General features: G+C 38.8%; 2 protein-coding genes across 2 annotated transcripts in view; one reads left to right on the top strand and one right to left on the bottom strand.

Annotated features, from left to right (window-relative positions):
* Nucleotides 1-18,897: 18,897 nt before the first annotated feature.
* LOC121326573 (RING finger protein 227-like) lies at nucleotides 18,898-19,763 on the top strand. The gene is made up of 2 exons (XM_041269912.1): nucleotides 18,898-19,223; nucleotides 19,676-19,763. The coding sequence occupies exons 1-2, from the start codon at nucleotides 18,898-18,900 to the stop codon at nucleotides 19,761-19,763; spliced, it is 414 nt and encodes a 137-aa protein (XP_041125846.1).
* A 2,965-nt stretch (nucleotides 19,764-22,728) lies between these two features.
* Nucleotides 22,729-26,155, bottom strand: part of aire (autoimmune regulator) — a 31,539-nt gene continuing 28,112 nt past the window's right edge. The window contains exons 13-14 of the mRNA XM_041269911.1: nucleotides 24,133-24,222; nucleotides 22,729-23,466 (exon numbers count right to left, since the gene is read on the bottom strand). Coding sequence (XP_041125845.1) covers nucleotides 23,386-23,466; nucleotides 24,133-24,222 — 171 coding nt within the window. The 3' untranslated portion in view covers nucleotides 22,729-23,385. The remainder of the gene's footprint in view (nucleotides 23,467-24,132; nucleotides 24,223-26,155) is intronic.

Below are 26,155 nucleotides of genomic sequence, written 5' to 3'. Positions count from 1 at the left end.
CCTTGCGCATTTGTCATGTGAATCTACTAATGTCATTTCCAGTCGGACTTTGGCGCACTTAAACTCCTTGGTTAGAGCAGAGATTGATAGCTGCAGTATTCCTTTACCATAGAGTCCCACTCTGCTGAGGCAGCGTGGAACTCCCAAGCATTTCCTGACGTATGAACTGATTAAAGCATCCTGCTTCTCAACTGTTGTCAAGGAAACCTTGTACACAGTCAGTGGTCACAGCAGTCTTGGCAGTAGACCAAACTGAAAGCACCAGAGTTTCAGTTTGCCTGGTAAAGCGCTGCTGTCTATGCTCTTCAACCCTTCCACTGCTTGTTGTATAACTTCTCCCACACAAACTGTGTCTTTTAGATCCCCGTCATACCATCTCCACTGACTTTTCACTGGTTTCTCAGACACTGTTGGTATTGCCTCACCATTAATGTAGAACCTTTTATCTACTACTTTACCTTTAATTGTCGCCTTACTCCACCCGCAGACACAAACCTGGAGTTATTAATTAAAAAGAAGTCCATGAAAATAGCCGCTGGAAAGAGATAGAATCCCTTTGCACTTGTTTCTGTTTTAGTTTTGTGTGCTGTTTTTGATATTGCACAATAAGTTATGAATTGGTATTATTTTGCTTACTGTCTTTTTATATCAGATATTTGTGAATGCTTTGAAATATGTTTGCATTTGAGATTTGTTATTTTGTTTGATTTGTTTAAGGAGATGGCGAGTGTCCACAACCCTTTTCTTTCACTGAAGTTTTATCACTTATACTGTACAGGAAGTATTATTTTCTGTGACCAAATACATGTGTACTTACACATAATTTGTGGCTTGTGACTGTTACCTGCGATTTTTGCTTTCTTGAATAAACTGAGACTTGTTTTTATATCATCTATTTTGTCTAAATGCACTGTTTATACACTACTGGCACACACACAGCCCTAATATTAACTGGTTGGCTGGAGCACTGGTTAACATCAGCATGCTGCAATAGACCATACAGGCATCTAGTGAGCTCAAGTGGATGCCTGCAGGGCTGGTCTTTGTTCTCCAGAGACCAGTAGTTTGCAGACACCTACTTTTAAGTTCCTGGGTGTAAAGAGTAGGGATGGGCATTTGGAATTATTTCACTATTCGAGTACTCTCATGATATTATTATAGAGTACTCTTGACTATGTCATGCGTGCACATTTATGTAAATTATCCTAACGCCAGCCGTGATGCAAGTCTCATTAACCAGGACAGACTGTAATGTCTAATGTTTGCCATTCCATACATGAGTCAACAACGAAAAAAGTGTATTTGAAAATAATTTATTAAACATGAGAACGGAGGATCACTTTGTATCCTTCTAAGTAACCAGGCTACATTTAGCCTATTGCACCATTTTTAATGAAACTGTGAAAAGTTAACATAAATAAGTTATTTCAATAACTGAAATCTGAGTGAAATACTTACTGCTTATTTCCATACATTGCTAGGCCTACGTCTGGTAGCCATTCTGCCTGTAGTGAACCACGTGATTTCAGCACTAGCTGAAACAGACCCTCCCCCAACTCTGAATAACAAGCTGTGTTAACTGCATTAAAAATGTATTGTTAATGTAAGCATTTCAAATTTCATGGTCTGTCTTTCTATTTCGCAATACCACATTGACCTCACTTTATGTTTTATTTTACGAAGCTTATGTTAACGAATACTAACGTCCTTGGCGAATACTCAGTATTCGAGTGCCCATCACTAGTAAAGAGGCAACTCGCTTAGTCATGAGATGGGAGAATGCCCACTGACCTTTAGTTCTGCTGAGCTGTTGTGGGGAATTGCTGTGGTGGGGAACGTCATTAGACATTCTAAATGGTGGAGAAAATTGGGGGGTAAAATAATTGGCACTCTAAGATTTAAGAAATCTGACTTGAAAAATGTAACAAATACAAAACCCAATTGATGCACTGAAAATTCCTGGAAATGTATTTGTGTACAAAAAAAATATGTAGTTGTCACAGAAATACAATTCTGGTTGTAAATCCCCCTCTCGACCTGTGAGGGTTCTAAATAGCAAAAGGAAAAGTATCTGGACAGGCTGGCCTGACAGTTCATTTCTGAAGTTGGTCAGCCTGGATGGAAGCTAGACTCTGTTGCAGGATTGTATTGACCTAGAAGGTAAACAAGGTAGCAGCTGCAAGCAATAGACATAGCTGGAATCGTTAACCAAGGGATCATGCGGGGTAGCATAAAAGGGGCCAGAGAAATGCTAACCTTTTCCTTCGTTTGGGTTGTGTGCATAAACCTGGAAGGACTTAGAGCTGCAGTAGTTACTGCCTAAGAATATTCGTGACTGTTTGTTTGTTTTGTGTGTTAATAATTGTCTTGCTGATTGAATCACCAGATGGCTAAACACATTCCGGAGCTGTCGCTTTTGGGCCAGAACAAACAGGAACTGCACTTCACAAACTGTCACCAAATAGCCTGTTATCACCCACCACGAGCACTAATACACACACCCTGGACTGCTGACCGTATTTTAGCATTGTGGGGCGGATAACGATTATTGTTTGGGACTGTAAACCCCTTTGTTTGGCATTATACATTGTTGTGTATTACTGGAGCGTTTCAGATAATGTTTCAGATAATGCTGCTAATTTAATTTTACAATTAAAAATACAATGCACATAGAAAGGAAGAAATGTGTTGGGTTAGCATATACTTCAGAAGTAACCATTTTATTTTCAATTTTAATAACCATTTATGCAATAACATTTGAGTTATTTTCAATACATTAAACATGTGGCCCTGTAGTCCTCAGGAATATCCATGTGGTTATGCAGTACTTAATATTTATTTTATAAGCTTCTTAAGGACCAATTAGACAATAACAGAAGTTTTATGTTTTATAAAGTTATTACTTAATTAAAATTGTATTAAACCTTCACTCTACTAACCTAACCTATGTTAAGAAAGACAGAGTTGTTATTACTTCAGTGGTCAGTTCTGAAGAGCAAGCAACAACACTAGTCTATATCTGTCAACCTCAGACGGCGTCACCAACAGGCTGCCTCCCAGACTACAGGACCTTAGTATACACAAAGAAATATGCATTATTCAGATATTTCACAAGCATTACATTATTCTTGCAGGTAAGTAATTTATCTTTTTAATCTTGTGGGTGCTACAATAGCACCTTGAAATTAAATAGAGTGCTTTATTCCAGCCTGTATCACAGTAACTTTTAATTCTCTTAAAGACACAAAAAATTTAGCACATCTGTTCAGGGCACTGATCATTTTGAGACTGGGAGTGAGATCAACACTTTTCTATGGTAGACATGTCTGTTTTACCTTTGTTTCTGCAGTGCTGTCTGATGAAATGTCTGGCAGGAGAGAGAGTGCTGGATCTGTGGGTCGAGGTCCCCAGGTGGTGAGCCGCCGAGCTCCCAGGCAAAGTGCTTTGTAGTGCTCCGGTGTATAGGTGAGTTGAGGTGCTCCAACAAAGGACAAACACGAAGTCTACCGGTCAGGTTTCTTTTAATGCCCTTTTTAAACCGGGTTTCAAATAATAAAGCTGGCTCTACCCAGCAATGGGTATTGCCAGTGAAAACTGGACCCAAAATAATAAAGCTGGTTCTACCCAGCAATGGGTATTACCAGCTACAAAACAAAGGGGTTGCAGTCCTCATTGGTCATGGCCTGATATGCTGCCTGAGCCTCCCCGATCAGACAGGGACCCAGTTGGCTGGCCCAGTATTAATTCGGCCATGACGCAGTGGTGGCCAACCGCTCGAAGGCACCAAGTACGTCTCCGGGTCATCCTCCGCAGTCATCTTTTGCTCCCTTGTATTGAGAGGTGCCATCACGGGTACTGCTGGAGTTCGGGGTGCGTTTCCAAGACCGACCCTCTCGATCAGCGCTGTGAATCTCTCCTCCCTCTGTCTATCCTCCGTCTCCCGTCTGTGCTCCAGTGCCTGTAGCAGCGTGGTTAGCGCAGCCATGTCCATGGATCCCACTCTGACACCAATTGTGGCAAAGTGGTTTGTAGTGCTCCGGTGTATAGGTGAGTTGAGGTGCTCCAACAAAGGACAAACACGAAGTCTACCGGTCAGGTTTCTTTTAATGCCCTTTTTAAACCGGGTTTCAAATAATAAAGCTGGCTCTACCCAGCAATGGGTATTGCCAGTGAAAACTGGACCCAAAATAATAAAGCTGGTTCTACCCAGCAATGGGTATTACCAGCTACAAAACAAAGGGGTTGCAGTCCCGAAACAATAAACACAAAAACACGTCTCCAAACTGGATGCTCTGGTGCAGGTGCGGTGCTCTGAGTGCTGGTGCTCGTGCGCGTTCAGGTCCGGGCTTCTTGCTGCAGCTCCAGCTTCGTATCAGCTGTCTGGCAAAACAAACACAATACTCCTCAATGAACCCACACTTCATTCAAGATTCCGTCCTTGTCTCCTCCCATTAACCACAACAAAGGAGCCGATTACGGCGTCACGTCCCCCTAAAGTACCCTAAGCCCCGCCCCCTCCGATAGCTAGTTCAATCACGTCTCCTCCAATTCATGACTGAAACTTCGCTCACCGTACTAGGGCGATGACTCCAGGTACCGTAACGCCGCCCTCTTCCTGAATGGCCGGCTCCCGACTGTCCCCAGGATGAACTGCCCAACCATTCAGTAGGAAGCCCACAGCTCCTGTTGTACAGTGCCCTCACTGGTCGAGAGGGAGATTTTTGATTCGGATTCATTCGCTCTCCGTCACACCACAGTTCAGCTGGACAGGGAGAACTTTGACGAGCCTCCCAGGTGCGTCATTTTTCAAAACACTATTTAAAATTAAACAGCAATGCTTCTTTCAAGATAAAAGTCAAAACACTCTGCCAACATCCTGAAGAGGATGTTGGCAGAGTTAAGAGCACGATGGGAAAAGTAAAAAAACATCTGATAGACAGAATAGTACGTTTAAATCATGACAGTGTGTGTGTCATTGTGAGATATCTCCACATCTCAGGGTTCATTGACTGATTTAATGAAGAAAAAAACAGCTGATAAAAATAGGTTTAAAGAGGTCTGTGGCGATGTCCTGACTGCTATGGCATCACAAAGCCCATTGATATTCTAAGGTGCTGAATACAAAACATATTCATAAACTTGTCCATACACCTGAACATTTTGCATGTTGGTTCTTTTAGCCATGTTCTGTACTCATTACAGCAAAATAAGAATAGGGCTAAAGCCCACAGCAAAAATGAATTTGAATTTTACTGATGGACGCTAAAAAAATATCATGTCATCCTACCATATTACCACTGTGATGTTGTCATTAACACTGCACCACTTATAAAAGTTTCATATAGTGAAAGCACAGCAAAGTGTAATAAAGCTCAGTGAAAACATGAGAAAACCCAGACAAGCACTGTAAAACTCAAAGAGATGGTCAGTGTTGTAATTGAGTCACAAACATTGGGAGTCGAGTCGAGTAACAATAGGGTAAGACTCGAGTCGAGTCTTTGACATGACAAGTCACAGAGTTTCACCGAGTAGTTGACATGCCAAGCTCTAGTCGAGTCGACTCAGGTCACAAAGTTTTGTTGAGTCGAGTCTTTGACATACCAAGGTCGAGTCGAGTTGACTCAATTCACAGTTTCCTCAAGTCTGGTCGAGTCACCTATCTGGCTCGAATCAATTCGATCATTAGTTCTGACAGTACGAGTTTGATTTAATCTGATTTTTATTTATAAAAGATTAGCAATCTACAAGTAAAAAGAAAAGATTTTAATTAAAAATACAAAATTGAGATGCACAATAAGGACAATAGTGCATTTTTCTTGTAATGGTGCTGTTGCTGCTGCTGGGCCAGTTTGAGGTTGTACTGGGCCAAATGACCAACCAAATCCAGATGATTTCTTAGTAAGAGCACATGCTTCACTACATTTTTGGATGAACCTTTGTGCTCCTCCCACCCCTTTCAGCAAATCAAGGATGCCGCAAGGCTGTCAGCCGTACAAGAGCTTGAAGGGGGAGAACCCTGTCGAACTCTGCGGCACCTCTCTCACTGCAAAAAGGAGGTAGGGAAGAAGCAATGCCCAATGTTTTTGCTTTTGATTTACAAAATGTCTCAATATCTGCTTTAAGGTCAGATTAAAATGTTCCACCAAACCTTCCGTCTGTGGATGATAAACAGATGTAGTGATGGGACATATATTTTATATTTAATACACTTGTAATGTATTAGACAAAAAGTTGGTTCCATGATCAGTCAAATTCTCCTTGGGGATCCCTACTCTAGCCATAATCTGCACTAAGTTTGTGGCTATAGCAGCGGCACTGGTGGACCTCAGTGGAACTGCTTCCGGGTATCGCGTTGCCTAATCTACAAACACTAATATATGTGTATTCCCAGAATCAGAAGGTAGCAAAAGGCTCACTATGTCCATTGCAATGCGTTCAAAGGGGGTGGAAATAATCGTCAATAGGACCAAAGGGGCGAGGCGCACTCGACCCAGCGCTACTTGTCTGGGCATGTGGCTACATATCTTGACACTTCCTTATGAAGCCATACCCAATAAAATCGAGCCAATGTTCGTTCCCTTGTTTTATCAGCTCTGAGTTGCTCAACAAAGGAATGTCGAGCCAATATGATGGGGGAACTATCAATTGTGTTACGCTGTCCTGTGCCCTTGGCAAGGTTTATCCTATATAATAATGAAGTGCAGAAATACTAATGCAGACATTTCCCCAAGCGTGCACTAGTGAGGGGTCATTGTTTTGATGCCACATGTCTGTAATATTCAGAGGAGCTGGAGTAGCCTCTGCCTGGATGGCCCAGTAACCTCGCCATCTTGGCCGCATTGCGTTCTGACTCCTTTTGAGTAGCGTTTGACATTAGGTGAGTTTTCTCCCACCAGACCCCAGCCTCGTCTTATTGATGCTTATTGATTAGTGGGGGAGAATAAATCAGTTATAAAGTGTGTGATCAGGGCTGCCATTAATTTGATCAGTTCTGTACATTTTATATGGATATGGAATATGGAATTACTAGATGAGGTAGCCTTTCCGCCACCCCGACTATCGGGTGACATTTTATCAGACCTACCGATAAGTGTACTTTTAGTAAGGTATATGTCACCATGTCGCCATGGATACAGGAGATAGCCACCTTACCTTATGGCTGCTACAACACACCGCCTAAGCAAGCAGTTCGAATTAAGGTCTGCGCACACCCTGTGTCCACTAATGCTTGGGTTTTCACATTCCCTATAACCACATCATTAATACAAGGCCCCTTCCGACCATTTCCCCATTGCTTACCCACCTCCGATGCCAAGTGACATGTCTCCACATCACACTTCATTGCCGGTGGGCATAACAGGACGGGGTGCCCCAGTTGTTGGCACCTGAAACAGGTAGAAGGGGCAGAAAGAGCTAAAGTTACCTATCTGTCCTGCTGCTGGTATGGCAGGGGGGCAGGGGCAGCAAATCCACCCCAGCTGGTGGCCAACCTTGACCTCCATTGTGGGGAGGTAAGGTTGCCCGATTCGGTCGTGGTCTGGGAGATCCCAGTCCTAGTCCAGGTGATGCTTAGAAAAGAGGAGGTGGTCCTCTGCTGTTCTGTGGAGAGGGAGAGTGCAGCAAATTGGTCTTGGTGGAGACCAAGGAGTCTTCGAAGTCCTTCACCAATTTTATTGCCTCTTCCAGAATGGCCGGGTTGTGGCACCATATCAAAACTGCTTCATGGCTATCACCTTGCCCATTTGTGGTCCTGTTTACTGGGCAGGGGTGAGCCAGTTTACCATGTGGTCACACAAACATTGGGCAACCACCCTGGAGTGGATGTCCTGTGGCCTCTTGTACTGCTTGAATCTCACCCAGTGTGTTTCCCCCGTAATGTTCAGGCGGCGGAGAATGGCTTGCTTTACCAAGTTGTATTTGGTGGCGTCTTCGTCCATCATGGCCTGGTAGGCTGCCTGAGCCTCCCTGATCAAGCAGTATTGTATTCTGGTGGCCATGACACTGTTGTTACTAACCACTCAAACGCAACAAGATATGCTTCTGAGTCATCCTCCGCCATCATTCTGTGCCCTCGCCTTTGGGGCCGACATCACGGGTCGCATTGTTGCGCTTGGCAGCATTGCAATCCCGACCCTCTCGATCAGAGCCATGTATCTCTCCTCTCTCCATCTCTCCTCGATCTCCTGTCTGCTCTCTAGCACATCCAACAGCACTGCCAGTGTAACGTGATTCATCCTGTGTTCTGACACCATGTGTGGTAAAGTGGGCTGCAGTGCGCAGGTGCAGGAGTGATGTGGTGATCAATGATCCAAAGTGCAACAATGTTTATATATAATCCTGGCCTGGTGACCTCAAATAATAATCCCAGGCAATACACAGCAATGCTGATTATGCTCTGTGGTTTGCTGTTCGAAGTGGGGATAAACAATGCAAAACAATATGCAACGTTTAATTAAGATTTAAAAAATGTTCTACTTTTCATAACCCTCCGTACCTTTCCATTGCCCCCTTTTTGTTTGGATACAGTAGTTATATTTTTCACTTCCAGTACATTTTCTTAAACATCCCTGAAGGTAAACCATTTTGGTCTATGGTATATTAAGCAGAGATAGACTTAAGACAGTTGTGTACACAGAGAGTGGATTAGCTAGGCATGTTGTTGAGGCAGAATCACTGTGATCCTTTAAGACCCAAGTTCTGAGTTCTAGAAACCAGACAAGCTTAGATGGGCCAAATGGCCTCCTCTCGTTCCTAAACATTTTCTAGTAAATTTGGTATTGTGCTGGAAGCCAGTGAAGTGCATTGCATTAATGTGGTCTAGGTACTTATTAGGCCTGTGGCGTGTTATTTTCTTCATACAGGTATAAACGGACCTATAAGGTTCATCAGTACATGTATTACAGAGAAATCTGTGAGCCGCTTTTACAGAAGAAACCTCCAAGTAAGCGCTTTACCTTTCTCAGAGAGGCTAATTGCATTCAATACCAAAGTTTACTGGACCCATTATCTTTGGTTACAACTAAGGGCATGCTAGATGTTGTGTATCAAACACATCATGCCTATTCAATAACAACCTGAGGTTCAATATGAACCGCCACTAACATTCAGTATTTTTGGAATTTGAGCGTTACCTTCAGTCCTCTGATTGGTTGAGATTCATGAGTTGTGTGGTGCACCCAATCACAGTACAAGCACCTTCTGTTGTAAGCACTGTTAGTAAATTAATCATGAACTTGTGAGATGAATTGTTCACTAAATTATCTTGTCAGGGATAAGAGAATATTTAGTGAGCAAGTAGTAAAAGTGAGGTTATCCTGCAACAAACTCCCCATCCTGAGTTGTACTGCCTTCCTAGAAACAGGAGAACATTTCAGGGGACCATTGTACTTATGAGATGTCTAGCTTATTAGAATGTGCTGCATGTTTAAAGAGGAGATGATTATATTTTCAGGGTTACCAAGACATTTAGTAAGTGAGGACAATAAACTTCCCACCCCTAGTCACTCTCTAAATAATTTGGTGTTTCAATTATGTCGGTTATATAAACTACTATAAATGCCTTGTCTATCATCAACCAGTACATTAAGTCTTGCTTAGTACAGTATAATATTAAAGGTTTCTCTGTTCTCCCCTTGTTAGACTATGTAATGTATATAGCTGGCTTTACCATGACTATTGAAGGTTTTTGAAGTGACTTGACATGCTTGCCTGTGCCTCCCCCGTCAGCAACTTTTATAAGAGATATCCTTCATTCCTTTTTTGGACCTCATGTCTAAAGCTAAACAGACACATTTATTCCAAAGATCTTTTAAGAATATATATTGAATTTCCATATTTTTGTGTAGATGCAAAATTGGCACTGATCACTACCAAACAGTACTGCTCTGTTCTGTAGTCCTTGCATTGTGCTGCTACAGTCTTCCTTAAATCAACTACAGTAGATAATTTGTTAGAGCTACTTGTTGCTAGCAACCATCTGCAGTTGTGTAGCATGATTATATCCTGGATGTAACCTGTTGTTTTAGAAGAGAATACACATCATCATCACAGCTGGCGTTACTGTGTTAATGACCCCTTGTCGAATTGCAGAAAGCTGTTTTGTTTAATTCGTCTTTGTTTATTGTGTGAACCTTTGAAATGCTCTTTCCCAAAAGATTATTGGATTGGGCACTAGATCACATCCCTTGTGTCACATTCCCTGTAAGTGCTAAGATTGAGGTGTTCTATTGAATATCTCAGAACAGATTCAACACATCAACATGGAATTTAATTCCTGAACCATGTTGGAGGAAGAAAATGTAACACCTCCCCAATTTTAATTGGTTCTCTCTTACTTTGAATCAGGAGACAGACGATTGAATAGACACCAGAGAGTTAGTAAGTATTTGAAAATGAAATAGTGTATGTATTGTTCTGTTTTCAGCACAGTTTAAGCTATAGCAAAGAATGAAATACAATATAAATGGTTGGCCTGATTTACTAAGCTTGGACCCCAGAGTAAACTTTACACTATTTGGGCTTTTTTCAGACAAATCTAGAAATAAACTGAATTTATAAACAATACATAAGGTAGCATTGCTCATTGATGTGTGAATATATCATGGAGAGAAGCAAAGCCAATTCACTAGATACTGATTTTCATTGGCTTCAACCATCAGTGGTCCTTCAGCTTCTCAAGTTGGGAGAGCAAACTGGATTGGGTGCAGAATGGATTCAAAGTGATCCGAGTTCCCAGTCTCCATTCCTTCCACAACCCAATAGCACCACTTGCAAGGGTCCTGAAGTATGAATTAACCTGTAAACTGTTGCACACTTGGAAATGTGATTTTAATGAAAAATAAATGTACAGAATGGTGGAAAAATGTCTGCTTTGTGTATACTGTCCTCTCTCTTGCACACAGTTACAGAATTTATAGAATTAGCCAAAGATGTGTTTTGTGAGGGCAAACCAGGTAGCTGAGAAGGGAAAGGTAGCAAGAAACACTTGTTTAAACTTCGTAAATCTATTACAAACATCTGCATGTGCCTAATTACATTTTAAAAGTCAGATAAATCATAATGCTATACACCTCAAACCCCCTGAGATCTGTGAGTTTCATGTCCAGTGGCACCAGTGCAGAAACCATTTAGGGTAAAATAAAGAACAAATGTCCCACCCAGTTGTTCCATAGAAGGGAATAATGCTCATGAAAATTAATGAAAATTAATTTGCGTTACAATATTGCAAATCACAAGATAATCATTATTTGAGTATTTTGTAGTACAATGCTTAAAATATTTTACTAAAACAAAGGTATTAGTCTCCAGAATCTCCTGGGCAAGTGCCAGGATGGAAGCCCTGCCCTGCCACCTAGGACCGGACTGTATTAGAGTTGCAGCTAGCCCTGGTTTACCTGGGGCATTCACAGAATTGTATATCGGTTCTTGTGCAAAGAGTTGATCTGTAAAGATGAACTATAACTTTATACTATACCTGCAGCGGCAGTTTAACGTAAACATGTAGGCAAGTTTAATTCCATGAAATCGTGTGACACTGGAAACATGGCTAGCATCTCTTCATTATTAAACTATTAAAAACTCATACCGTATTGTATTAATCAAATAGTTTTGCATATATAAGTTAACAATAGTTTGCTGCTCAAGAGTTCTCAGAATATAATCTACCCTCCACTACTGGAACCTAGGGGTAGCACCAACTGGTCAACTAGAAAAGCAACAGGTATATATATATATATATATATATATATATATATATATATATATATATATATATATATATATATATATATAAGCCTTTTTAAAATATAACGCACAGACAGCAAAATATTATAAAGCTGTTCATATTCAAATACCAGACATGATCAAATACATGATTTAATAATATATATTTTTTTGTAAGTGGCAACTAGTCCATTTTTACCTTGACTGTAAGTAGACATTGTACCCCTGCTGGAACCTAAGCTATTACTCTACAGTGCTTGATTAGTGTAGCCCATTCCGTGCCTGCACTGCCTATGTACTTAAATGATAAAACAGATCTGGTCCCCAGATAGACATCATCAGGTCAGAGTTGAAACAATGGGGTCAGATATAAACCTGTTAACTAATGAACCACAAACACAAGCTGCTGTCCCTCTGCCTGCAGGATCTGGTGAGGCTGTACCCCAATTTCAATCATACGATAATCCCCTAAATAGGGATCTGATACTTGCTGAACAATTTTACCTGGCCCTCAAAAACAAGCTACAATTAACATGTTAGCAAGCTCATTAATGAACTGTAAGTATCCTAAAATAAAACGTGATCATATATTCATATTTTCAAACAGTATACTATAGTAAAGCTGTAGCTTTCTGTATTAAATGTTTTAATTATTAAGTTTACTTATGTTTTTTCAGTTCTAGTTACAATTGGGTATTCAAGTTAGCTTTTTTTTATATATAAATTGAACCTTAAAACTAGAAATTATAGATACTGAAATGCATTGTGTCTCTATACTTATTGGTGCCAACGTTCACATATTTTAAATACATGCTGAACATTAACTATGGCTTAAATATTTCATACATATGCTTACAATATATTCAGTAATATATATTATATTGCAGTTTTTATGACTTCACAATACAGTTTTGGGAAACATATTTAAATATGTACAACATGCAATATATTTTTTACCAACTTGTTTTGTTGAAAGTTTTGTTGACAGTGCACCCTTATAAAGTAATCGTTTTCCGAGGCTTTTCCATGGATATACTACACATTTACCACAGTTTACTATAGCTTACCATGGTTTGCTATGTTTCTTTTTTAATATGCTTGATGATAGCTTCCTGGGCTTTATCATGGTTTCCGTGTGCTTTATTTCACTCTGCTTTTATACAGTACTGTGGGAAACCATTATTCCCATTATTAGCACTAATTTCCCTCGAGCTTCTGTGAAACTGACTAGCAGGATGTTTGAGTCAAGCTGTGAGTGTCAGAGTGTGAGCTGAGAGAGGCCCCTTCCAGTCGTTAAGGACTCCCCCAGGAAGAACCCTGCAGTGAGGGAGGAGGTGACTGAGGCCTTCATCCTCACAGGCCTCTAAGAGTGAAGACCCAACCAACCTTATCAGCAAGCTGTGCTCCATTGGGGATTTCTTTATTATTAATGAGGAACCGTTTTCTAATACTCCCTCGTATAAGAAAGGATTCAGTTACAGGAAAAGCCTCATTGGTGTCTATGTTACTATAAATATTTACCATTAAGTGGCCCCATAATTTGTGTGGATACACTTTTTTGGATTATCCACTGCTAATATCCTAAAGGTAATTTTTCCACATCTATTTAATACATTACGATTTCAATAAGTTGTCTATATTATTTCTATCTATTTGCTCCATTATTTCCAAAACTCTAATTAATACTTTAAGCATAGTATAAAAACCAGGGCCAGGGTATGGAATGGGTTTTAAAGATAACTTAGTTGTACTCACTGTAAGTTTAACTTTATACACCCCAAAGCAATACAGATGTATCCAACAGTGATTCCTCTTATAAAAGTTCACCACAGTTAATTTGCACATTTTTCATGTTTCCCATGCTATGCATTTCCCATAGTTTTTTTAACATGCTTCACCATATAATTACCTGCTTGGGGTTTCCAATAGTACCTATGCTTAACCATGCTTTCAAATTCACATTCAAATTCAAAGGTGTTTATTGGAATGATAACATTAGCAGTATTGCCAAAGCAGTTACAAAGTATGGTTATAATATAAAATTGCATAAACACTATGAATATCAATATAAATAGTAAATAATGAAAATGAATAATTAAACAAAGAGGTAGGAATGTAAAATGGAACACTGGTAAATAAACAAACCCCTTGTCAGGACTTTGTGATGGTAGGATTTTGGGTCACTGTTGTTTAAATGAACTCAGTATTGTATTGCTCTTTTTTGAATATTAATAATTAGTGGGTTGCAGCCTAATTCTGCCCTGCATGCATGATTTGCTGCATTTCTCTGCACATTTAGTATATCTTTACAGCATTCTGCATGCAGGATTTCTGCTGGGGTTTGTCCCATTTTGTATAGACCTGGTTTGTGAGTGGACCCAACACTTGACTACTATATAGGGCAATGGGCTGAATAATGTTTTCAAATATTTTTGCTTCCACTGGAAACGTTTATAAAGACTTCACTGCTGCTCATCATACTCACCAAAGACAGGATTACATGGTGTTAATATAGTTCCTGGAAAGCTGCATTGTTATTCATTATATCATGCTAAAGGTGTATCTGTTTTTAAACAATCTGACATACGGTATATTGTGGATTTTGTGCAATACAGCGTTCATTAAAGCACCACATATACAAAAAGGTTGTTTTTGCTTCAACAGACAATATGTAATATGTAACTATAAATGAACACAGTTTAATGTTGTACTTTTTCATTTTCTCATATAAAGTATGAATGATGTTCATCCAGTACATTACAACATACATATAAACAAAGCAGAGTCAGCTGCTGACATTAAAACTTTATTTCCAGTAAAAAATGCTTTCTGAATTCCATGACACAGGACACTTCCCTGTAACACTATTGCGCCTGCGGGCACCTGATTTTATTTCAAGCTACAGTACAGAGCCTAATTTGAAAAACCATTATAGAAAGAATGGGTAAATAAGGGCTGATATAAAAGTACTGTGTGATGAGAAAGTTTACCACATCAACGCACATTATCATTGATGTGGTAAACTTGCTGTCTAATCACCCTGTACTATGAACATTCTAAAATGTGAACATATTGTTTATCAGAACTTGTTCATCTCACTCAGACTTTAAAGATTTGATATGCAGTGCCACCCAAAAGTTATCCGTTTACTACAAATCTAGATTAAAAAAACACTACCACCATTAAAAAAACACTACCACCGTAAATTCCCACATTACTGTAGCAGTTTCCATGCTTTTCCCATGGTTATAAATTTACCATAGTTTACCAAGGGTGATGATGTTTTGTTTTTTAATATGTTTTACAATCCTCTCTGGGCTTTACATAGCTTACCTATACTTTATTACTCTTGTTACAGACATGAATGAACTGTTTAAGATCTTAAAATGAGTTGATGTAGTTAATCAAACCACAGAAACCAGGACCAGAGGACAGAGAGTGGTGATGGGATGGAATGGCTGGCCTAGTCATGTTGTTGAGGCAGAATCACTTGATTACTTTAGGAACTAACTTGACAAAGATCTGCGCTCAATCAGCTACTCGGAACAGGGCGGGCTTAGATGGACCTAACAGTCTCCTCTCGCTCGTAAATGTTGTTATATTTTTAAAGATGGTAAACTTTTATAAACTACATTATAAAGGGATGATTCTTTTGTTCATTATGCCTTAAAAATATGAGAGACATGCACCCCGAGACATTCAAATGAATAGGGCGTGCTATATAAATCAAAGTTTGATTATTGATTGATTGATATAAACCCTACAGGATTCATTGGATTGTATTTAAGAGTGCTTTATATAGAATAGGCTGCTAATGAATACGAAAAGATTAAATTTGCATGGGCCTAAAGGTAGACTGAGAGTGAAAATGTGATTCTGGTTTGATAATGAAAACAGTCAATGGACAATATTTTTAAAGCATTACTTCAGTCTTTATTGAAAGATGAAAATCAGACAGTAATAAGCCTTTGATTATATTGCTTGGTTGTTTGATAATTGTTTGTTACGTCAATACTGTAGGTGTTTTTCTACTTTAAAAACATAGGAGTAATTACATTTTGGAATAAACTCTGAAAATATGGTCCAGTGAGTTTAAATACACAGGGCTATGGTTAGGTCCTACATTTTCATTTGAGTATTACATTGAAGCCATCTTTAAAAATGCACAGGTTTCTACAGAGCTGAAGGTTGTTTGACACAGGACACACGCTCTATACCAAAGGAAATAAAGGTTGCTGTCAGTTGGTATAGTGATGTGATTTATAGTTACTCTATAACACAATCTAGTACAAAACAGATATACTATACCATAAATTAATTTTTATTCAAGATACATTCTTTCCACATCACTATGATAGAATTGGATGGATGATACCACTCTCTAGTACACTTTGACATATGTTTCTGATCTTTTCTTGTCTGGAAAGCGTCTCTTTGCTGTAATAACCTCATTTTCAAATGTCTTTATGATAAAAAAAAAAAAAAAAGAATACAGGAAGCTTTCTGTTACCGTCCAAATGGAGGTTGAAGAGTTTTGAAAAACAAAGTCAAATCTCGACTACAGCAACCTTCAGCTGAGGATCTATGATGATGTTCATTTAAATGGAATGTTTTTTTGTTTGTCAATGAGGTTTTATAGCTTCCAGTTAACAAATGAGGTTAATGAACCACTGTCTACGCACGGTTATTGATAGAAAATCAGCTCACTCACCTTTTTCATGTATTAAATATGATGACAATTGTCTATTCAGGAATACCAAGATATTTAGTTGGCAAGTGGTCTGAGTGGGGTGAGAGCCAACAACTCCCATACTCACCACACCACAGGCTAGCAGGGAGTGTAAATGCTTTTTGTACCCCTTGTTCATTACATATTGTACATTTTGAGCATTTGGCAAGTGAGGTCTCATTCAATTGCATGTTTTAATGTGGCTAAATAGTGTAGATTCCATGTTTGCTGAGTACAGTTATACAGATTGCTAAAATGTAGGTGAAACAAAACCGAACCTATTGTACTGTACTGCATCAATTCAATACCAAGCAGCACATAGCTAATATGTAGAGTACAGTCCAGACAATGATATATATATACAATCTAGAATAGGGGCCATTGCCCTAGCACATAACAACTGCTTAGCTTGGCTTTTATTTGCATAGACAATGGACAAATAACTTAAATATGAATACATTTTCAATATAACTGTGCTACAATAAATGTACAATAAAAATATTTAGAACCTTTGTTTTGTACTAAACACTTAACAGATATTTTTTATGTTTTTTTTGTTTGTTTTTTTTTTTAACCAAGGATTTATAACATAAAAAAGCTCCTAGAGTATTTAAAACTTCCAAACTGCTTTTGACCTACATCCAGAATTGTCAAGAAATGAGGTAAAAAATTAAAGCTTTTAGTCAAATGTCTGAAGAATTAGGTTCATAGTGAGCATTCTAAAATATTGAAATCTGTTTGGGGGGGAGCATGGCAGGAAAGTCAAGACAGAAAAGGATTGTCTTTTTCTCGGGGGTGGTCAGTCGTGCTGCTACATGGCGACATGGGACGGTATAGATGTCTTGTTAAGGCACTGAAATTACATTGTCTTAGGTATTGTTTTTCTAGATCACTTCTGGGTCTCCTTTTCTTGTTAGTTATAGGGTACTTTTTCATTTGACTTCTCAGAAGCCCATCTACTGGCCTGTGCATATGACAGTTTGTCACTTGAGCTTGTCTGTACATGATAACCACTATCCCATTAGAATGACTATATTTGTTTTGGTAAGTCATTGAGTATTTATAGTTTTAAACCAATGTAGGGTTTTTGCAAGGTAGCCTATTTGAGGGTGTTCACATGAAACTCAAAATATCTGGTGAATTTATATTTGTTTATTACTCCAGAGGGTGGGTTGTCAGTCTTATTTAAAATGGAGGTTCAAGAAAGACAAAGAGCAGAGTGGGCCTAGTCAAATTTCCATGTATCCCTTCAAAATATGAATTTGTTTACATGGTTACTTTACTTTCAGGGCCTGGTTGTGGCCTCCTTGTTACCTTGGCAACTTAGCCTCCAGACCAGTGCTTAATGGCTCCTCCACCTGCCACAAGCCAACTGTCACCAAACAATAGTCCACCTGCATAAACACATTGTGAGCCCACCCCTTCATCCCAGACTGCTTTTAAACCCTCTTCAAATCTTCCAGTCTCCCAAAACTCAGTGTGCCTACCTGCCTGCCTACCTGTCTTGGAGGAAGTCAAAGAGAGACTTTTGGGAGCTGTGAGGATTTATTGGCTGGAAATGAACTCTGATTATGAGGTATTTTTTTGGTCTGTTGTTTTTTACTGGTCAAAGTGAACTTTTTCTTGATAAAAGATTAAATGAAAATAGTACGCTGAATCAAAAATTGTGCATAGATATATTATATAGATATAAAAAAGTGAAATTGATTTTATAAAACATTTATTTTTTCAGATCTTTTCTTTTTCTTTTCTTTCATGACACCATTTTTTGCATTTACCAGTAGCGTAGTTTACTTTTATTATTTTATTTAAATATTAATCCAAACAGTTATGTTTTATTTTTAACATTTAATATTAATTTGCAATTGTTTTCTTAGACTGAAAGTAGAAGCAAAATAACTTCACCAGTTTCAGTCATGTTAGTAGTTTGTTTGCATACTGTATGAAAAATAACTATGTATGAAATAGGCTGACAATGTACTGATTACATTATAGAATGTACATCTCACGCTGATTACTCAGTCCTACAAATCAAAAAAAAATGTTTATTTATATATATAATATTATATATAATATATTATATATATATATATATATATATATATATATATATATATATATATATATATATTTTATTTTATTTACACATGCATAACCATGATATATGTAGGATATGTATAATATTGAGAATACATGATGGTCTCAGATAGCAGATCTTTCAACACGTGAAGGAAGGCCTAATAATTACCAGTGGAAGTCCCAGAAACATAACCACTTCCACAACTTCTCTTGGTGGCCAAAAAGTGTTTTAGATATTTTACTCACCAGAATTATTTTTCATTTTGACAGCAATCTGTGCACTGACATTGAGTCCCAATAACACACAAGTAGACAAGGCTGTCATTGCAAGCCCAGCTGTCATCTGTCTGAACCTGGATCCAGTAGCAATGGTGTCATCCGAGGTTATGGAGTGTGGGGTGTGCTACCTGCCCTACTCCCGCTGCGGCCGCGAGCCTCGCCTGCTGCATTGTGGCCACATGTTCTGCATGGCGTGCCTGGTCTGCGTGGCGCGGGAGAGGGGAGGTATGCTCACACTCTGCTGCCCGCTGTGTCGGCAGACAACTAGTGTGGGACGAGGGCTCAGACTGCAGGAGGCGCTGTGGGTGGACACTGCGGTGTGGAGCTGGATACCAGAGAGTGAGAAGGAGGAGGAGGAGGAGGAAGAGGAAGAGGAGGACCAGATCAAAGCTCTCACTGATGGGCAGTCTGAATGGTAAACCCAGTTGTTGTTTTTTTTTTTTTTTTCCATAACATTATTTGCTTTTCAAAATCAGGAGTCAGGTTGCCTCCTAATGGTCAAATTTTGCTTCATCGTTTTCAATCCTGACCACACCATGATTAAACAATACTTTTGTTATCAACATGGAAAAGAGGGTAGCCAGTTCATATGCACTCGATGATTGGGGTTTGGTGTAACCGTGGTTTATCATTGTGTAACACATGTAACTCAATTTGCATACATCTCCCTGACAGCAGTCCATAGAAGATAATCATTTACAAGTTATTACATATTGGAAGTAACAATATAATATAATTGTTGTTTTTTTATGGTTTATCCTTAGATATCAGTATATCTCAGGACAGTGAACAGTCTCAGGAAAAATGAATTAAAAAATAATAAATCAAGACATCGTCTTATCACTCTAATTCTCTTTCTCTTTGCAGCTCAGCCCCACTTCGCTTGAGGCCAAAGCTCAAGATCCTGTCGTTCCTGAAGAAACTCAGTTTCCTGAGGTACAGGAGGAGCACATAACATGGAAGTGTGATCTTTCTTTTAACCAACACAGTGGACTGCATGGAAGTGTGATCTTTCTTTTAATCAACACCGTGAACTGCATGGAAGCGTGGTCCTTCTTTTAATCAACATTGTGAACTGCATGGAAGTGTGATCTTTCTTTTAATCAACACTGTGAACTGCATGGAAATGTGATCTTTCTTTTAATCAACACTGTGAACTGCATGGAAGTGTCATTTTTCTTTTAATCACCACTGTGAACTGTATGGAAGTGTGATCTTTCTTTTAATCAACACTGTGAACTGTATGGAAATGCAATCTTTCTTTTAATCAACACTGTGAACTGCATGGAAATGTGATCTTTCTTTTAATCAATACTGTGAACTGCATGGAAGTGTCATTTTTCTTTTAACCACCACTGTGAACTGTATGGAAGTGTGATCTTTCTTTTAACCAACACTGAACTGCATGGAAGTGTGATCTTTCTTCAGATCAACTGGATGTTCACCTTCAGTGAGAGTTTTCATTGAGGGTTTAATGTTAATACACTCCCTTAACCTTAGGAAGTTTGCAATCAGTCCTCAACGCTTCATGGATGTACAACATTTAATGATAGACAAGTGGACTTTAAGCGTGAAATCAAAAGACAAGGGTCTAAAAGATGGGAATTTTACCTACATGTGATGAATACAAATGAAATATTTGCTATGGAAGTTGCTTCAACCTTATTGGATCTATCATACCATTCTTACTGTTTCCATATGTATCCAATTCAATGCAGGCCCACTCTGGCATTGTTTCTCAATTTTCTTACTTTGTATCCATTTTTTAATGTGAGCTCCATTAATATCATCTTCTAATCTTTATCAAGTCATAATGCAGAACAACATACCAATGACTGAATATGTTTAAAGATTGTAGGCAAAATTCACATATTATAGACACTCATCCTTTTATTGTTTAGACAAGAAAACCTCAATGAGAAGTTTTGGGTTGAAGTGTAAATATATACAGCATTATTTGTAACTATAGTCCAATATATTACTTGTTATGCATATATGTTGGAATTATATGGGGGAGAAGCTTATTTCATTTTCTCAAAAGAAAATGAGAATGCATTTTCTAACGCACTCATGTGGTGAACTCATGGCTGCCATCTCTCTCTCCTTCCACAGTGAAAAGAGAGCCAGTGAAACATGAGAGGGATTACCTGTACCCCTGTCACCACATAGAGAGACAAGAACAGGGTGGAGTCACAGGCCTGAAACCAGACAAGCCTGCTGGCAGACATACGCACAGCCAGGCACGGAACCACTGCTCAGGAAAACAAGGAGTTGAAGTCCCCTCAATTCAGATGCTGCCCCCGGGCATACCTGTCTGCCACACTGATGAGACCTCTCATTACAGTACAAACACAGTTATACAGGGAGATTCATAATTCACTCAAGGGTACATGGAGGATGATATGTAAAGAAGAAATGTCTATAATAGACGTTCTCTGACATGTTCCCCAGATGCTTGCTCACTAATGTCAACATGTATGTAGAATTGAAAAAATTGAAAATAATCATGTTGCAAGAATTCTGAATCACCCTGTATATAAATGGGATAAAAGCTAGTAACATGACAGACCAAGAACTGACTGTTAACTTGTCTAAGACCTCCTCACAAGAAACTGGAAAAAGAAGAGATAGAACTGTGCTTTCCTTTAAAAGATTACACTGAAAAAGCACATTAAACATCAAATAATAGCAATACTCCACATCAAGAGATAATTGCAGAGCAGCTTTAGTGACAAAAAAGGTCTATCAAAATCATACATTTCCCTAACAGGTAATATTTCGTAAAAAAAACCAGTTCATTCATTTATGGTTCATTCAGAGTTTCAGAAAGCTATACCATTAAGACTTGACACAGAGAAATTGTCACAGACCCTTCTCCTGTTAAAATAATCAGTAACTTGGAGTGACTGACAGCTGGCTTTCTGTGAATTACACTCAGCTACTCCCAGGGATTATCAGATTTCAGCGTGATATTTAATTGTCAAGACATTTTATTTATTATTTGCATTGTACACTTAACAGTTTTTTTTTTTTTTTTTAATTTTGAACAAACATGTATTAATGAAAATCCTTCAGCTTTGAATGAGACATGTATTGTGCATTTAAAAGTTGTTTGCAGAGTTCTCATTAACGAGGCGACCCTCCTCTGAAGGTCCTGCTAAGATTGTAAGACAGGGTTAAGCAGATTCTGCTTACACAAGACTTTCACGGACAAGCTAATAGAAACTAAACAGGTATTCAGTAAACCAAACATTCTGAATGCAAACTCCTCCCCCAGCCCTCCTCTCCTCCCCATGCATCAATGATAGCACTGACCATTACACCAACATGATTGATTTTATAAGAACTGAAACAATCACTGTAAATAACTCTATAACACATTTCCTCAGGTACTGCCCAACACACTTCAATTAAAGGGTTCTACAAATCAAGAACAAGCACTTTATTTTTCCTATGCAGCCACTTCCCCACTATTTAAACATACAGTGTAATTCTCTGCACATTGTTTTGGTCAAATAGTTTGCTCACTACCTAGAATCAGTGGTTTATATTGTGTAAAAGACCCAATAACCCTCTATAGCCATTGTCTTCACTTATTAATAAATCAAGTGCAACTTCGGATTTCTAGTTGCAGTATCACATACAGAATTTCTGACCCTCTCCACTTTTACATATCCTGTGTTTGATTGAATTCAACTCCCAAGAGTTTTCTCCCTTTTTGATAAACAGGGATTAGGAGGAGTCCTAAATCACATGGAAATAGTGATTCATGAAAGTTTTCAACCAGTAATATGGTTATGAACCTGAACTCTTTATAGTTTCAAGTTTAAACATTTTCCAAGTGTTAAATGTTTCAAATGTTTCCTAAACGTTTAATCGTTGTCAAATATAGATGTGTTTATTCAGTAAGGAGTGTTCAGTGCAACTTATGTATTCCAAATGTATTAAGGTTATGAATTCAATAATTATTTATGTGCACATGTAGTCTCAGTCACATCAATGTTGCCATGCATCATAAAAAAGTAACAGCATTGGAGGGTTTCTCATGATGGCTTTTTTTGATTGGCTACAAAAAATTGCCAATATGTAAATGTTTACCAGTGTTTAATTCGGGGGTCTCAGAGCGGCTCACTTGGTAAAAGCCTAGCTGTGGTGTGCAGGGTGAGTCATGCAGATAGGGGAGCGCAGGTTTGCATCCTGGCTGTGCAAAGTCGCCGATCTTTGCTGAGGATTTCAGAAGGAGCATTGCATTGACTTTAAAGGAGCATGGAATTGGGAGGCAAAAGCGACAGGGACTGTTCCTACCCATCATGCTATAGCGGACCCTACTGGCCAGGCGTCTAATGAGCTCAGGAAAGTTCCTCAGTGTAAAAGATGAAACTGGCTTGGTCATGGGATCACAGGACGTCTACTGAACCTTCAGTTCTCCTGGGCTGTGTGGGGAATTGCTGCAGTGAGGGAACATAATTGGTGTTAAAATAATCCTAGGCTAAAGCTCAAATGTTTAGGAAATTTAACAAAATCTAACACCCCTGCAACGAAGTGCAGCCCGCTGTCCAGTGTCTTGTTCAGGGCAGTTACTGGAAATAACCTTGGCTCTCAGAGAGGGGGCGGGAGATGTTCTGAAAGGCCCACTGCAGGATTCCGTCAATGGAGCTCTGCAAAGAGACGAGGCAGGGAGAGAGATTTATCTTTCACTGCGATTCATCTGGAGTCAACAACTGCAATTATTTAAAAGCCTTTCAATCTGAGATTATTACTGGGAGTCCATTTATCTTAGTTACAAATATTTATACGTCATTCAGTGGCATATCACTCTTGAATTTCTAATTTCTAGACAAAGGTTTCTTTGTAAACCCTTTAATAGCAGGAAGGAAACAAGGTTTATTTATATCTATCAAAAATATACCTTAATCAAGTGAAGATGATTTAAAAAGAAATGGTATGGTAGGTTTTAAAAATATGGTATGGTAGGTTTTAAACACTTTTCATGCCTCATCACTTATCCATTTTAGGATCAACAGCAAATTCCATGTAAGAATATAGCAATATGTCACTGTAATTTATGATGAGTAAATCCTGGCAAATACATTTCTAGAATAAATCACATTTTGTGCAGAAATACTCAAACATAGCAAATCAAATACATTAACCGTGAAATATAAAAGAAAAGCATATACTTCTGTAAATGATTAAAGTAAATAAAAGTACTCGTTTTTTAATCACAACCTACTTCTCCCTGCCACTTTTCCTAAACCACCATATGTATATAGCATGCTGTAGTGCACTTGCTTTGTGACCGAGGACAGGAAAGCATGATTTACCTCTCCCAGCAGGGTGTCAAATTCATCCTTATTCAAGATTTGCTCAGAGAGAGAGGTACTCTGCTCAGCTGTGTTCCCAGCAAATGCCACCTGAAAAGGTCATTTATCAGAGTTTGTATTATGTGTGTACAGCTATGTCCAAAAGTTTTGCATTACATTCTTTTTAAAAAAGTATATGAACATGATTTAGATTTTTTTAACATCATGAAATAAAGTAGGCATTGTCTGTTAATGAGGTACTTTCAGTTGATTTCTGTTGTACAAAATATGTTCTTTTACAGTCTCATTTCTGTTTGTCTGGACCATTGGTTGACTCAGTCGTTTAAAAAAATAATCCTTCCTGAGTCTGCATGTTCAATTTAATCATTGGAGTGTAGCTTTCCTTCTAGACTCCATCAATCAGTTCCTTTATCTAAGCAGGTAATTCCTTTGAGAACAAGTTCTCATTGTGCTGACACATCCAGAACTATTAAAGTAATTCTCGCTAACAAAACAAAAATAATAATAATAATAATAATAATAATAATAATAAATAATAATAATAATAATAATAAATAGCGCAATTAGAAGTCTTAACAATGAACATACCTTTGTCAGCAGTAGCGACATCGCAAAACCCGTAATTGTAAAAGGTTTAAACTAACAATGAACAGTGTTGCCACGCAAATGAATTTCCATGCATCATTTCCTTTAATAAAGCCTATCAATGTGAACTAGCATGTAGTCATTTTTAAAGGTTGCCATTTGTGCCAAAACTATCCAGCCATTAATTTGTCAATTTGTTTGTCAAGTCATGAATTGGTCCATTTGTCCAGCAATTCGTCCATAAATTAATCAATTCATACCCTAATTCATAAACTTATTTAATTAATCTAATAATTCATTAATTAATTTGTCAATTCATTAATACGAAAGGCTAATTACCAATCAGCCAGACGAACTTCCCTGCAAACTTCCAACTGTCAATCTCGCACTGTGCTGAAAACACTGCAACTTTTCTAGCCTATGGGAGCACACACTAATATTGTAACCAATGAAAATCTAGCCTCAATCAAAACTGCTTCAGCCAATAATATTGCAATTTATTAGAAAGGGCTTTTCAAAAGATATTCTATTTAACAAGATACTCGACTCCGCTGATTTTCAATGGAGACTTCTGTCTCACTGCACGCAAAGCATTGTGGTATATACAGAGAGCTCGGCAGAATTTTTTCTATGAACAGTCAATGGAGGCATCAGATATTTTGTTGGTTTGTGTTGGTTTTCGCCATGTTAAAATGCATCAAACTTTTGAGTAGACTTCACATTTGCCCAAGGCCTTTTGAAGAAAACAGCATGTAACAGGGGAGGTCTGTGCTGACTGTCTGGCGCATGCATGGTTCCTTAGGAAGAGGGCAGCAGCCTTATAAGACCCACCTGTCAGTCATGGCAATGACACGGAGAGGTGGGGAAGAGGGTGTGTTGACTTCCCCTCTCTCTGAGTGGTTGAGAGGCAGGCCTTGGGGGGGTGCTCAGCCCATAAAAACTGCACTTGGTTATGCATTGGGGTGGCCTGACAGGGGATACCCCGTGACTCTGGCGGAAGACGCTAGTGTAAACAAAGACCAGGCAGGAATGCCATCGGTTGAAGAGAGAACGAAACAGGCAAGCCCGCCTTAAACAACTAAAATAACAAATAAAATAAATTATTACGTACCCGAGGGGACGTGTGTATGTATACGGGGAACTCTGGCCATCCCAGTGTATAGAGAATAGACAAGTGTAGGACGGAGATCTGAGCTGACCGGCATAGCGGCAGTGGGGGCACTGCATAAGCAGCACTTTTGTTTTGTAGTTTTATTACTGTGTTTTGTTTTCCCTTTTCATTTCACCTTTAGTTTTCATTATTAGTTTTCACGGAACAACAAGGGGAACAACAAGGGGAATGGAGTGCTTGTGGGACTTGGGCGACAGAGTTTTAGTGACAAAGTCAAACAGACAGGACAGGTCCCCTACTGCTTGAAGATCTGCTAGCTGCTTGCGC

This window comes from Polyodon spathula, chromosome 14 (genome assembly GCF_017654505.1).
Source record: "Polyodon spathula isolate WHYD16114869_AA chromosome 14, ASM1765450v1, whole genome shotgun sequence".
NCBI classification, from domain to species: Eukaryota; Metazoa; Chordata; class Actinopteri; order Acipenseriformes; family Polyodontidae; genus Polyodon; species Polyodon spathula.
Note: the sequence above shows the minus strand (reverse complement) of the source record. Positions and strands in the feature narration are given on the sequence as shown.